The sequence below is a fragment of the Hippopotamus amphibius genome, chromosome 3 (assembly GCF_030028045.1).
Source record: "Hippopotamus amphibius kiboko isolate mHipAmp2 chromosome 3, mHipAmp2.hap2, whole genome shotgun sequence".
Lineage (NCBI taxonomy): Eukaryota > Metazoa > Chordata > Mammalia > Artiodactyla > Hippopotamidae > Hippopotamus > Hippopotamus amphibius.
Genome location: NC_080188.1, coordinates 197672271 through 197686172, shown reverse-complemented (window position 1 = coordinate 197686172; position 13902 = coordinate 197672271). Strand labels below are relative to the sequence as shown.

General features: G+C 53.7%; 1 protein-coding gene across 1 annotated transcript in view; it reads left to right on the top strand.

Moving 5' to 3' along the window:
* KIF14 (kinesin family member 14) overlaps positions 1 to 10144 on the top strand; it is a 52693-nt gene extending 42549 nt beyond the window's left edge. Inside the window, exons 25-30 of the mRNA XM_057729854.1 lie at positions 37 to 215; positions 2499 to 2657; positions 3260 to 3382; positions 6637 to 6711; positions 7526 to 7664; positions 8219 to 10144. Of these exons, the coding sequence (XP_057585837.1) occupies positions 37 to 215; positions 2499 to 2657; positions 3260 to 3382; positions 6637 to 6711; positions 7526 to 7664; positions 8219 to 8667 (1124 nt within the window). The 3' untranslated portion in view covers positions 8668 to 10144. The remainder of the gene's footprint in view (positions 1 to 36; positions 216 to 2498; positions 2658 to 3259; positions 3383 to 6636; positions 6712 to 7525; positions 7665 to 8218) is intronic.
* The last annotated feature ends 3758 nt before the right edge of the window (positions 10145 to 13902 follow it).

The following is a 13902-nucleotide window of genomic DNA, read 5'->3' as shown; positions in this document are numbered from 1 at the left end:
GCATTGCTTCTCCTCGCTTTTCTTCTCCTTCCGCAGTGTTCTCTGACCCAGCAGCCCAGGCCCTCGCTGTGCAGGTGGCGAGCGCCTTCCAGCAGCTCGTGGTGCTGAGCAGACACTGGCCACGCTGCGTCCTCCCCGGGGCCGGGGCCGCTCTGCCGGACGCGCTGAGACAGGAAGCGAGGAAGCTGGGAGGCTGCTTGCAGCTGTTTCTGCAGGTACAGTGATCGTGGATTATTTTATTGTTAGACGTCGTCTGTTCAGCAAGTGCTTATTGACTCTCCTGTTCACATCTTGCCAAAAATTAGACCCGTAGGATTTTCAGAACTGCTTTCTGTGTTGAAATCCCCAGATTGTGGATGTTTAATAATCGATTTATTCAACCAAGAATTCCCAGGGTTTTCTGCGTGCCAGACACTGGCAGTTCTAAGTGATCTACGAATATGAGCTTTCGTCCCCAGTGCGGCTCCGGCCATGGGCACTGGTGTCCGTCACCCTTTTATCAGTGAGGAAGGGGAGGCCGGGGAGGGTGTGTCCACTTGTTCACAACTAGCAGGTTGTGGACTCGAGCCCAGAGCTCTCCTGACCCCCAGGCTGCACTGCCCTTCACAGGGGCTGCCGGGAGGCAGGCGGGGGTCTCGCTTTGGTTACGGGTGGGGCTTCAGCTGGTGGTGAGTTAGTCACAAGCCTGCTGGCACAGGGGCAAGGAAAGAAAGTTCGTTTCCCTGTTTCCCATACGTCAGATAAGATGGAGCTCGGTTGTAGGAAGACGTAAGGTGAAAGCTTCCTTTCTCTCATAAAATCTGGAGGTGGGCTTGGCAGCTGCCTTGGGACCCCAGTTCCTTCCATGCAGCCCTCGGCTGAGCCCCAAGCGTGGCCCTGGGCTCCGTGTTCACTGCGTCCAGGGCTCCAGGGGAGGTCAGCGCACGGGAGGGAAGAAGGGACGAGGAAGGAGAGTGCCTTGTTTTAAGGAGGTTTCTGGAAGTTGCCACGTGACACCTCTATGTATGTGTCTTTGGCCAGAGCCTCATCGCATGACCACACGCAGCTGCAGGTGTCCCTGGGGAGTGCGTTTTTACTCTGGCAGCCGTGGGCCAGTGAGGACTGGAGGAGGAGGACGTGGGGGCTGATGTTGGAGAGGCCCTGTATCTGCCACTGCCGGGACCTCCCCCGCGAGACCCTGCACGTACGGGGGCCGAGGCGGAAAACCCAGCGGGACAGGCTTTGTGGCAAAATGTTGTAGATACGTGGACAGATCCTGTTGTGCCTCCTGAGACTTGCCAGCCTCCTGCTGTAGTGGACGCCCAGTCGTGCCAGATGCCTCCGGGGAGGGCCTCTTCATCAACTGTCTGATCTCCTGGTTATGTTGCCATCACATGTGTGGTTTCCACTGTCCAGTATCCTCCCCTAGGAGGGGCCCCCGGGACCTGGCTGCACATTCCTTCTCTTAGCTTCTCTGATAGTAACCCTGTACTTCGGCCGTTACGCCTTTTAACGTATCGTGTCATTGTGGGCAGCGAGCTCTCGGCAGGTGGACGGAATGTGGTGTCTTCTCACAAGGGCTCCTTGTGTGATCGATGCTCGGTTGGGTCCTTGTGAGTGAATTAATTATAAACTCTCATTGGATGAAGGGTCACTGTGGATACAGGTCACGAGGAGGCAGAGTGACCATCGTAGGGAGGGAGGGACGGGGTGCAGACCGGTGGGGCCAGGGGCGGAGGCCGGCTAGGGCTTGGACCTCAGAGGGACTGGGGTGAAGCACCCTCCTGTCTCTTCGTTTCTGAGGAAGAATACTTTGACCGTAACTTAGGGCTGCAGCCTGGTGCCCTATGAGAAATGCTTTCTGTAAGGAATCAGGACAGAGAGAACAGGTGACCTGGAGGGAGGTCAGCTGAGCTCAGGAGATGCTGAAGTTACGTGGGCAAAACTGGGTATAAGAACTAGACTCTCTGCTTAAGTGTAGCTTGAGCATCCTTACCTTGCGGTGACACAAGTAGCATATTCCAGGAAGCAGACCGGAGGGATGCCCCGATGTCACTGCCCCGGGCAGGGGGCAGACCTGGGAGGGGTCCCCAAGCCGCCCTCCCTGTTCCTCTGGGGCACGTGGGGGAGCCTTTCGTTTGAAGGCTTTCAGGCTCCCCCCTCCCTTTTCCCTTCCCCTCCCTCTCCTTTTCCCTGGCAATGGAAAGTGTCTTTGTTACCCGTCCGTCAGACGGCCTGGGCACGGGGAGCACTCGGCCATCCTCTCACGCCTTGCTGCTGCCTGCTTGCCTTCCGTCTCCTGTTACCGCAGAAGCTCCGTGAGGGCAGTCTGTATCCTAGTCATGTCATCACCATCAGAAGCCGTGGGGTTGCACGTTGTCTGGTTCTGATCAGACTTGCATGAAGCACAGTCAGGGTATCAGAGAACGCAGACCCATTTTCTTCAGATGGGTCTTCTTGTCCTCACCTCCCCTGGTAATCTCGTGTGTCTGATACCCTGGTCCATTTTTATCTTACAGGGATGCTCCTCAGATATTTCATCAATGGTGAAAGAGGCGCAAAAGCAAGTGATCCAGATTGTACACCAAGCTGTCAAGTACGTGGGCCAGTTAGCAGCTCTTACTGGGGACCAGCTGCGCTTCCTGGAGAGCAGCGATCACGGCGCTGCCAGCCTCCAGGTAACTCAGCAGCTTTCGTGTTGAAAGACTTCATCTCAGGGAACAGTAGAGACTTCTGATAATGGTGTCACTAAGCAGGATAAGTGTTTGTTTTTCGAAGTGGCACATACTTTACTAGTTTAGCAGAAGAGTGAAAGCTGTTAGAGTCTAAGTGGTTAAATGTACTTGGTGATTTGGGTCCGCACTGTACCTTCTGGGTCTCTGGCTTGCTGGTAGCTGTCCACTGTGGAGGGTGGGTGCTCAACCAGCCAACATGTGAAGAGTGTAACTACACCGGCATGTCATTCTAGAAAATGTGTATTTGCTGGCTTTAATTATTCATGCTACTGAAAACATAGTATTATATTAAAATGTTTGTTCTAGCAACAGTGGTGTCCTAAGATGATAAACATTCTTTACAACATATAATATGTGGAATAAATTAGAGTTACTAGTTTTTTTCCCTTGTGGACTGTTATTTCTTATTTTAGCTTTAGTTGAATCAATAAATTTGGAATGTATTATAGTCCTAAAATAAGCAGAAAATATAACTTAATTATTTGATAATTTTAAAAAAATACAGACCTTGCATTTGCCAGTTGATGCTTGAAACCTTTTTCTAGGAAGATGTCGTGGGTGCACTTTGTGATGGCGTAGCCTTGGGAATGGAGAGTCTCCTAGATTCCGGACTAGACAGAGTACAAGAACTTAAGCGTGAGCTCCCAAGGCAGAGTCCGCAGGATGAGGTAAGACGAACAAAGGCGTGTCCTATATAGTACCAGATGGTATGTGAAGCTGGTTTCTAAAAGTAGTGGAACTCAGGCAGTGGGTGAGCTTTTTATAAACGTATATATGTGAGCTTGTGTTGGGGTATTTTTTATTGAAAAGGGTGTTGACATCATCACTCAAGGGGATATCTCCCAATGTACACCCGAGCCCTCGCAGCCCCTCTCGTGGGTGACGCCTCGCGGGTCCTGCCATGGCCGTACCTGTTGCCGGCGAGGACTCGGTCTGTGGGTCAACTCCAAGAGGACGCAGTGTGTCGGTGACCCCTAATGGCCCCTTTCCGCTTCTTTTTTTCCTCCTGGTCTTTGTTTAGGGCTCTGCTTTTCCGCTAGAGAAGGACCCACTGTCTTGAACAAGGGGTGTTCACGTCACTTGTCTCATGTCAGGATACATGACCAAGGGAGCTGTGGGCGGCTTCCTAGAACAGGCCTGCCCCCTGCCTCCTCCTTCACGTCAGAGCACAGGAGCCGTGCTGGCTCGCAGGTGGCCTGTGAGGACAGGCTGGATCTTATCGGTGGAGGACCTGTGGGTGTGACCCGGCTCTGTCACCTTCCAGCAGTTGTTCACCGAGTCACTCAGTGTTGTGACCCTGTTTCTTCACCTGTCATGTGTGATAACACCCGTGTCACAGGCTGTGAGTCGTTTCCTTGTTAGATAGCTCCTGGTAACAGGTACTGGACCGGGTGCTTTCCATGGAGTCGAGGTGACCCTCCCCGCCTTCGGGGTGGCGGGGTTACCGCTTCCCTGAGCTGGGGCAGCTCGTCGGGTCGCCCTGAGCTGGGGTGTTCCGTTCTGTCGACTCGCCCCGCGAAGTCAGCCTGCCCCAGAGACGTCGCTGTGCAGGCGCCAGGTTTCTCTGCTGAGAGGTGACGTTACACATGAGTGAGCGGGGATTCGGGAGGTAAAAGCCCAAGGCTTGTGACCGTGGATTTCCCGCTGGGTCTGTTCTAGAATCTTGTTGTAACGCCTGATTGTTACAACCGCGTCTTGAGTCGGCGGGCTGAGGGCGCTCCTCGGGGATGCTGGGGTTCCTGGGGTCAGCCCACGTGCGTGAAGATGCGGGTGCTTGTCGGTGGTCTGGGGGCGGCAGTCGCGGGGAGGGCTGTTGGCGCCCCCGCCCGGGGGGCTGTTTCCCGGAAGGTGTAGGAAGTGAGATTTCTTTTTTCCTCGGAGGAGAACCTCTGCCTGAGCGTCTCCCCGGCTCCCTCAGCCGAGGGGCCGCGGCGCGTGTGAGCCCGAGGGGCCCCCGTCCCTGTGCCGGGGGGCGGGGCGCTGTCTCCGCCCGGGGCGGCTCAGAGCCGGGAGGCACCCCCGCCGAGCGCGCCCCGCCGCCCGTGTGGCCGTTCACGGGGGAGGACGACCCCGCCCGGCCCCGAAGGCTGCTCGGAGCCGGAGCCGCGCGGACGCAGAGCGGCGCCTGGGAGGCCCCAGCGCGAGCCTCTGCCGGCCTCCCACCCGAGGGCGGAGGCTGACGGGTGCCTCGGGGCGTGGCCGCCCCGCCCCCGGCTCCGCCCCCCGCCCTGAGCGCGGCCTCGCCCGCGGCGGCGGCCACGTGCCTCGCGGGCGCGCTCCTGCGGTCAGTCCCCGCGGTCCGTGGCTCGGCTGCAGCGGAGGCGCGCGTGTGCCCGGTGGACGCGGGCGCGCGCCGCGCTGCTCTGGTCCGGAGGAAATGAACGGCCGGGCCCGGGGTCGCAGGACGGGTGGGCTCGGCGCCCCCACGCGGACCTCCCCCCCCCCCCCCCCCCCGCAGAAGACCCCAGCTGTGCGTCCGTGGCGGGGGCTGGCCACCGTGTTTGTGAAAGTTAAACTCGGGAGGAGCTACAGGAGGAAGACAGAATCTGAAGAAATACAGAACAGGCTCAAACGTAGGGTACTGGAGCTCTATGTTAAAGCCTGGGTCAAGGGCGAGAACACAGTTTGGATGCTCTTTTTTTTCCACCGAGAGACCTGAGTCCGACCCAGGGGCGGGCTCGGCGCGCACAGCTAGCCGAATGCTCCCGTAGCTGCAGAAATGCCGAGGGGAGCGCCTCCGGGCAGCACCAACGAGGCTTAGGATGGGGGGGGTGGGGGGGTCCCACCGGGGTTCTGACCTGGGACGCGGGGCTGGTTCCCTGTTGGGCGCTGAGGACAGGCGCGTGAGGGAGAACCAACGGCGGGTCGGGTGAGGAAGCAGCTCGGCGGACGGAGGCGCCTGCTGGGTGGCCTCCCGGCTGTGGCATCTGAAACCCCCGCGCGCACTGAAGGCGGCGGTGGGCGGAGGCGGGCGCCGAAGGTGCAGACCTGCAGCTGTGAGATAAACGAGTCCCGGGGGTGGGACGCATCTACGAGGTGGCCGCTCTAGTTGGCAGTACTGTGTTGTGTATTTGAACGTTGCTAGGAGCGTAGATCCTAAAAGTTCTCACCTCAAGGAAAAAAACTGAGTGTAGCTCTGTGAGGGAGCGGATACGGACGGGGCTGCTTACAGCGATCATGCTACGGTGTAGACAGGTGTCAAATCGTGCTCTACACCTGGAACTCATACCGTGTCCTAGTCAGTTTATCCCGGGGACTCTGGCGAGTCTTGACACATTAGTTACCTCAACCCCTTCCAAGGGAGGTTTTGGAAATTTCATTCCCATACATATTTAAATAGACAAGTGCTAGTACTACAGCAAACGTCAGAGGGTATCCACATTTAATGTGGAATCTGTGTTAATTTATTGGCTGTGTTGGGTCTTCATTGCTGCGCACGGGCTTTCTCTAATTGCGGCGAGCGGGGGGGCTACTTTTCATTGCGGTGCATGGGCATCTCATTGCTGGGCTTCTCTTGTTGTGGAGCACGGGCTCTAGGCGCATGGGCTTCAGTAGTTGCAGAACACAGGCTCAACAGTTGTGGCTCACAGACTCTAGAGCACAGGCTCACGAGTTGTGGTGCACGGGCTTAGTTGCTCCATGGCATGTGGGATCTTCCTGGGGCAGGGATCGAACCCGTGTCCCCTGCATTGGCAGGCGGATTCTTAACCACTGCGCCACCAGGGAAGTCCTGTGTATGATTTATTTAGAGAGAAAATCCACTTACATGATTTAGACACTTAATTGTAGTCTCATTGATGGCACTCCAGTCTTGGGACTACTAGACGAGAACTCTTCTCCCTGGCAGATCCCAAAGAGTTCCAGGATTTTTATACTTCTAAATAGTTATTTGTAAAATAAAATATTTTAACTTTCTTTATAGGTTACCAAACAGATGAAAGCTAATGCCATGGGATTGATTGACTCCCTTGAAAACCTCTTTGCTGAGTGGAAAACAGTAAGAGAAGCTTTAAATTGTTTTATGTTTAGTTTTGTTCAGCGCATTTTTCACTTCCTTGGGTTCCAGCGTGGATGTGTTTATTTTAGTTTTTGTCGTTAGCCAGTGACTCCTCTGTGCGTGTTCAGTGGAAGCAGGTGCGGTGGCTCTCGAGCGTCTTCCTCTTGGTGTCCTAACTTAACTATGTTTAGCTATGGATGAAACAGTGGCAGAATTTGAGTAGTATTGATATTAATGTATTTTATCTCTCTCTTCCTGCTCCTGGTGTAGTAACTGTCAGCTTTTCCTCGGATAGTCAGCACAGGCTAAAAACTTGTGTTTAATAATCAATATGTGCAGAGATTTTTAAAATACAGGCGAGTTAGAGAAATTATTTTATTCTCATGTCACAGGTAAATAGAAAAATATTATAAACTAAGTATATGATCAGTGTGTTACAAAGGAGAGAAATCTCTATGGCTTGAAAATGTTTGTTTAAATAAAATTAATGGGAGATATAAATTGGAACTCTTAAAAATTAAATTTATCTTTTATGATATTGGATAATAAATGGTAGGTAATGCTGTTTTATTTCATTCTCATGTAATAGGATATTAGTTTTAAGTTATTTAAAAATTTTATTTCTCTTGAAAGCAGTAATTGTCAGTATTGTATTTTGGTCTTGCTTGTAGCAGTAGAAGTGAAGCACGGGTAAGGAAATTAAACTCACTGTCTATCTTGAAGATGAAATTCTGGCAATTAAAATCATTTGAATAAGCCTCACCACCATGTAGCCTATTAGGTATTTTTTAAACTATGAACTTTATTTACACAGAAAAGCTTCAGAATTCAAGTACAAGAAGAAAATTCTGGATACCAGGATTTGAAGAAGATGGTTAATCTTGCCCCAGAATTCCTGAAGTTAAAACATTGCTTAGAGCAAACTGTTCAAATCATTATTTCTGTGCTGAGAGGTATGTACTCCAAATGGAGTTTATGATTCATCAGAATTTGACAGTCTGAGGAAACTCAGACGTCTCATTTTCAGTCTGGATCATTCACTGAGGCCTCATCAATGCTCCTTCGTTGACATTAATTACCCATAGGAACCAGTGCGATTGAATTCCCACTTAGCATCCAGGAGTTCCTCTGCCTCGGTTACTAGAGCCTAACAGACAAGTTGCTTATTTAGCAGATAAACTGAATAATCTCAAGTAGTTTGGAATCGTCTTTTTTTTTAAAACTAATTTGTTTTGTTTCATTTTTGTTTTTTAATATTTATTAATTGGTTGCAGCAGGTGGGCTCCTTAGTTGCAGCATGTGAACTCTTAGTTGTGGCATGCATGTGAGATCTAGCTCCCTGACCAGGGGTAAACCCGGGCCACCCACATTGGGAGCGCCACCAGGGACGTCCCTGAAATTGTCTTGATGGGTCACTTTGAGTTCAGGGATGTCTCGAGTCCCGTCACAGTGACAGCTACCTGGTGAGGAACGACGAGGGTGACCCCCTGTCCCTCTCCTCACACAGGGCGCCCCGGCCACGGAGCCCTTCTCCAGGACTGCATCCGGAGCCTGTGCAGCTCGGCCAGGGGTCTCCACGACAACCAGAGCAGGTGCCCTGAGGACAGAGGCGCCGGAGCCTGCCTACGGGAGCTGGAGTCTCGAGCCACCTCGCTCCTCCTGGGTTTTGAAGCTGAAGAAAGACCTGGATTGTGGGGGGCCTGGGAAGCTTGTGATCAGGATCCCAGAGCAGCAGGGCGAGAGCGGCCGGAGTCAGGCAGGCCTGGCCCCCAGAGGGCCCGAGGTGTGCCCAAGCGGGTGTACGAGCTCCCGGGCCCGGCCCCGCGGGGCTCAGAGCAGAGCCTGCTGCCTGCCCAGGAGGGCCCTGGGGAGGGGTCTCCTGCCGCCGGAGAGCAGCGTGGCCACGTCACCGACGCCGAGTCTGCGGGCGGCCTCCCGTTGGGTGTGGACGTGTGAACACTGTGGATCCTGATTTCAGATGCCGCGCGTGCACCCCGAAGTGTCCAGCAGACGATTTAAAACAGGTGTTTCCCGTATTGGGACTTGGTGACAAAAGGATGGAATTAGGAGTTCAAAGCCGAGTGAGTGCTGCTCTCTCTGGTTTTCCGCTGCCTTGAGTTGTGAATGGTCACCTTTAACACCGACGTGCTGTCTCTGGTGGGCTCACCAGCCTGTGTGTGAATGGTTTTGTGGTGACTGTGGTGATTACGAGGTATTTCCTGTGAGCGGAAACCTCTGTGCCCGTATCTTCAGTCCCCTGCAAGTAGCTGTGGAGAGGTTTATGGTGAAGCTGCCAAAACAAGTGAACCCGGAGCAGCGTAGCCTGCCTCGTGGGACCTGCAGCTCTTTTCTTGAGGGACGGACTGGTTGCCGTTTTGAGCAGTGTGTTCAGGGCGCAGCTTCCTGAGTATAGTGTAGTTTATATTACCGCTGCGGCTTGCCGGCACACCAGTTCGCTTCTTTATCTATCGGGGGTTCCACGTTAGGGGCTGTGTGAATAGAACTGAAAACCAATTAAATTTTGCCAGAATCGCACTCAGCTGTTGCATGGGGCTGGGAGATCAGAGGCTGGGTCTTTTCTTGATAATGCTTTTCTGATAAACATGTAAGGAGAGTTTGCACGTGACCTGATGAAGATGAAAGATCCTTGCTATATCCCATAACCCTTCATCTACAATCAGGTGATAAAGGTAGTATTGTACTTTGGAGATCTTCCATTGAGGAGACAGTTTGACATTTTTGACTGCAGAAATGTGTGGAAATTGAAGAGATACCCAGGGACTTTGCTTGGGTGATGTCGAGCAGAACTTGGAGAAGAATTATTTTAAGTAACCAGATCTTTCCCTCTACCCTTCTCACTCGCAGGCACACGGCGCGCTCGGCACGGCTGCTGGGAGGCGGCCGCCGGTGCCTGGGGTGAGTGTGATGGCTTTGTCGTTGGGCAGAGCTTGCTCTGACACAGGGACCCGTATTTACTCACGACATTAGTCAACCGTGTGTTTTCAGCTGCTTTACGATGGCACAGTGTAACAGACGTGCTTTCGTTTTCTTCTTTTTGGCATTCGAGCTTATTATATTCTTTCTGAGGTTGCACACGTGTTTGTCACAGTCTCTGCTCTGCCAGGTGGCGCTTTGCTGTCAAGCTTCACAGAGAGCAGGTGTGCAGACACGGACTTTTCCTGAAGGTGGTTCCTCTCTGAAGAACTTCCTAAAGTATTAGTTTGGTGTGTTTTAGCTTAATTTTCAGTATTTAATCTTTACTTTTGTTTTCTAAACTCGACTTCATTGGTCAGAAACCTTTTATTGTCTTTGTAAACTTTTGTATGTACATATATTTATACTCTGGGGTGTCACAGTGTTTGAACCATGATGGAACATACACTGGCGCTTAGAATCACGTGGCTGATAAGACGTTGTAATAAAGGGAAGTGCCTTTGATGAGTCTTGCCTCCCGGTCCGCGGTCTCGCTCCTGTTCATACACTTAGTGTCCGCCCTCCTTCCGTGTCACCAGTCACAAGACCTTGTCATTGTGCCCACAGGGTCACCCTCGGGGCGGCACCTGCCGTGTGTCGCCGGTGACTGTCTCAGTTTCAGAGTCCGCCTCCCTCCACTGCCCGCCCCCTCACGCCTCCGTCACCCGGCCGGACGCCAGCACGGCTGCCCTTCCTCCCCGGAGGCCCCCGTCTGCCCCGCGGGTGCAGCTCTGCCTGGAGGCTGCCGGTGCCCCATGTCACTCCCCAGGTCCCCTGGTCCACTGTGCCCAGCGCCCACCTCCAGGAGGCTCTTCTTAAGTCACGGAGCTTACCGCCTTGAATCCTTCTACTCAGGAACTTTCCCTGTTTGCTCCTGCCTCCAGAAGGATGCCCCAGTGGAGCGTGGCGTTTACTCCTACAACCATCTCCCGGAGCACCACCCACTCAGGGCTGCCCAGGGGAACCCGTGCATCCGGCCTCCTGGTTTTGGCTGGGATGGGAAATATCTTCTCCCCTTCTCTGCACCTTCTCTAGTCCTGCCCATCCCTCAGATTCTGGAAGTCTCGATAATATTCACTGAACGATGGTGACGTGGCGGGCGGGGCCCTGAGAGGCTGAGGAGACGGCCGCGGAGGAGAGACTCAGACCTTCAGGAGGAGGACCACAGGTCACTGCAGCGGTGACACGTGTGGCCGGTGTCCTGATGGGACAGGCAGGGGGCTGCCCACCCGCAGTCTGAGGTGTGCAAGGTCAGACCTGGGACACGGGGGGAAGCTGGCTGGCTGGGGGCGGGGTAGGGGGCGTGAACATCACGTGCAAATCAGAGGGGACCGCACATGCAGACCTACAGGACGGTGGGGTTGGGGCGTGGCCGGCGGGGCTGGGCTGATGCAGGGGGCTGGGTGGGGACCTGAGGTTGGGGCGTCCTCACAAGGACATCAGGAGAGACCCAGCCCCACAGCAAGGCCCTTGAAGGGTCCGTCTTAAGCTGGGACGGGATCCCAAACGTGGATTCTAGGACCACCCGTCTGTGTGCAGGGTACGGCGTGGGCTAGAATGGCTGGGAGGTGGCCTCAGGAGCCTGGACCAAGGTCACGGGTGCGGCTGAAGACAGCGAGTGGGCCCTGGACACGTTCTGTGGGGCAGATGGACCAAACTTGGTGACTTGGGGAGGGGGGACGAGGGAATGGGGGAAAGACCGACGTCCAGACGTTTGGCCTGAGCAGCCAGGTGGGGTGGGCACTGTTTCCTGGGGTGGGAAACCAGAGGAGGGGAGGTGAAGGGGGCTCGGGGAGGTGAGCTCGTTCACTGTGGCTGCCGTGACAGGTACCACACACCCGGCGGCTGAAACCAGAGGAACTCAGTGTCTCCCGGTGTGGGAGCCAGAGCTCCGAGGGCGGATGTCAGGGGCTTGCGTCCTCCTGAGGCTGAGGGAGGATCTGGTCTACCCCCCACCCCCCACCTCTCACCCCCCGCCCCGGGCTTGTGCACGTCTGTCTCTACATGTCTCCCCTTTATTAGGACACCGGTCATATTGGATTGGGGCCCCCCTTAATCCTCTCATTTTAACTTGATTATCTCTGGAAGGACCCTCTCTCCAAATAGGGTCCCGTCCTCAGGTGCTGGAGGTTAGGGTTTCAGCATATGAACAGGGCAGGGGGCAGCGCAACCCGTACGAGGAGCCGTCAGGACAAGCTCAGTCTCAGGCCCGCTGGCCTGAGGGTCTGGACACACCCACGGCGCCGTGTCCGGCAGGCGGCTGGAAGTGTGAGTCTGAAGCGTGCGAGGGACTATAGGTCTTTCGTATCTTCATACTGTGATGTGTCTCCTTTTTCCATAGAAACCTCATCACTCCAATCAGTAGATATGTTGCCTGAGGGGAGTTCAGTGAATCATTTAATTCATACAGTGGCTTTATAATGTAAGGATAAGCACTCTCCTCGATGTTACAGACAAATGAACAAAAAAATTAGAGAATTTGAATTATTTGTCTGAAATCACACAGGGAGAAATAATCAGAATTAGGCTTCAGATACAGATTTATAAACTCCAAATATCACACTTCTTTATAAATCTCGGTAAATGGAGGGGTGGAAGAGAGGGTTGGATGATGAATGGAAGACAAGTGGATAGATGTATGAGAGGATGGATGGATGGATGGATGGATGGATGGATGGATGGATGAGTGGATGGATGGTTAGATGAATGGATGGGTGGATGGATGGATGGGTGGATGGGTGCGTGGATGAATGGATGGATGGGTGAATGGATGGGTGGGTGGATGGATGGACGAGTGGACGGATGGATGGATGGATGGACTGATGGATGGATGGACGAGTGGATGGATGGATGGACGAGTGGATGGATGGATGGATGAGTGGATGGATGGATGGACGGGTGGATGGACAAGTGGATGGATGGATGAGTAGATGGATGGATGGATGAATGGATGAGTGGATGGATGAATGGGTGGATGGGTGCGTGGATGAATGGATGGATGGGTGAATGGATGGGTGGGTGGATGGATGGACGAGTGGACAGATGGATGGACTGATGGATGGATGGACGAGTGGATGGATGGATGGACGAGTGGATGGATGGATAGGTGGATGGATGGATGGATGGATGAGTGGATGGATAGATGGATGGATGGATGGATGGGCAGATGGACGAGTGGACGGATAGATGGATGGACAAGTGGATGGATGGATGGATGGATGGGTGAATGGATGGGTGGGTGGATGGATGGATGGATGAGTAGATGGATGAGTGGATGGATGAATGGCTGGATGGATGGATGGATGAGTGGATGGATGAATGGATGGATGGATGGGTGGCTGGGTGGATGGATGAATGGATGGATGGGTGGCTGGGTGGATGGACGGATGAGTGGACGGATGGATAGATGGATGGACTGATGGATGGATGGACGAGTGGACGGATGGATGGGTGGATGGACGGATGGACAAGTGGGTGGATGTATGGACAATTGGATGGGTGGATAGGTGGATGGATGGATGGATGAGTGGATGGATGGATGGATGGATGGGCGGATGGATGAGTGGATGGATGGATGGGTGGGCAAGTGGATGGATGGATGGATGGACAGATGGACAGACAAGTGGATGGATGGATGGACGGATGGACAAGTGGGTGGATGTATGGACAAGTGGATGGATGGATAGGTGGATGGATGGATGAGTGGATGGATGGATGGATAGGTGGATGGATGGATGGATGGACGGATGGACAGATGAGTGGATGGATGGATGGATGGGTGGATGGACAAGTGGATGGATGGATGGACAAGTGGATGGGTGGGTGGCCGAGTGCGTGAATGAGTGGGTGGGTGGGTGGATGGATGGATAAAGACAAGAGCTCACATTTGTTGAGCACTTACTGTGGGCAGTTACTAAACTGAGCCGTGTACATGCAGCTGCTCGTGTACTCATCAGACAGCTCTGTGAGGGAGACGCTGTTATCCCTAAAAGCGGAGGTGAAGGAAGTGAGGCTTGGGGTGGGGGTGATTCTCCTGCAGTTGTAGGTTTGGGGAGTGGGTGCAGCCCTGATTAGATCTCAGGCCTATTTGAGAAGTCTGAGCCTCTCTGCTCGTTAATGCAATTCTCTGAAGGTGTAGATGCCACTGCAAGATTCAAATCCTCCCTGGTTTCATTTGAGTCTATATTTAGTCAGTGAGCATTTGTTTAAGACTGTAGG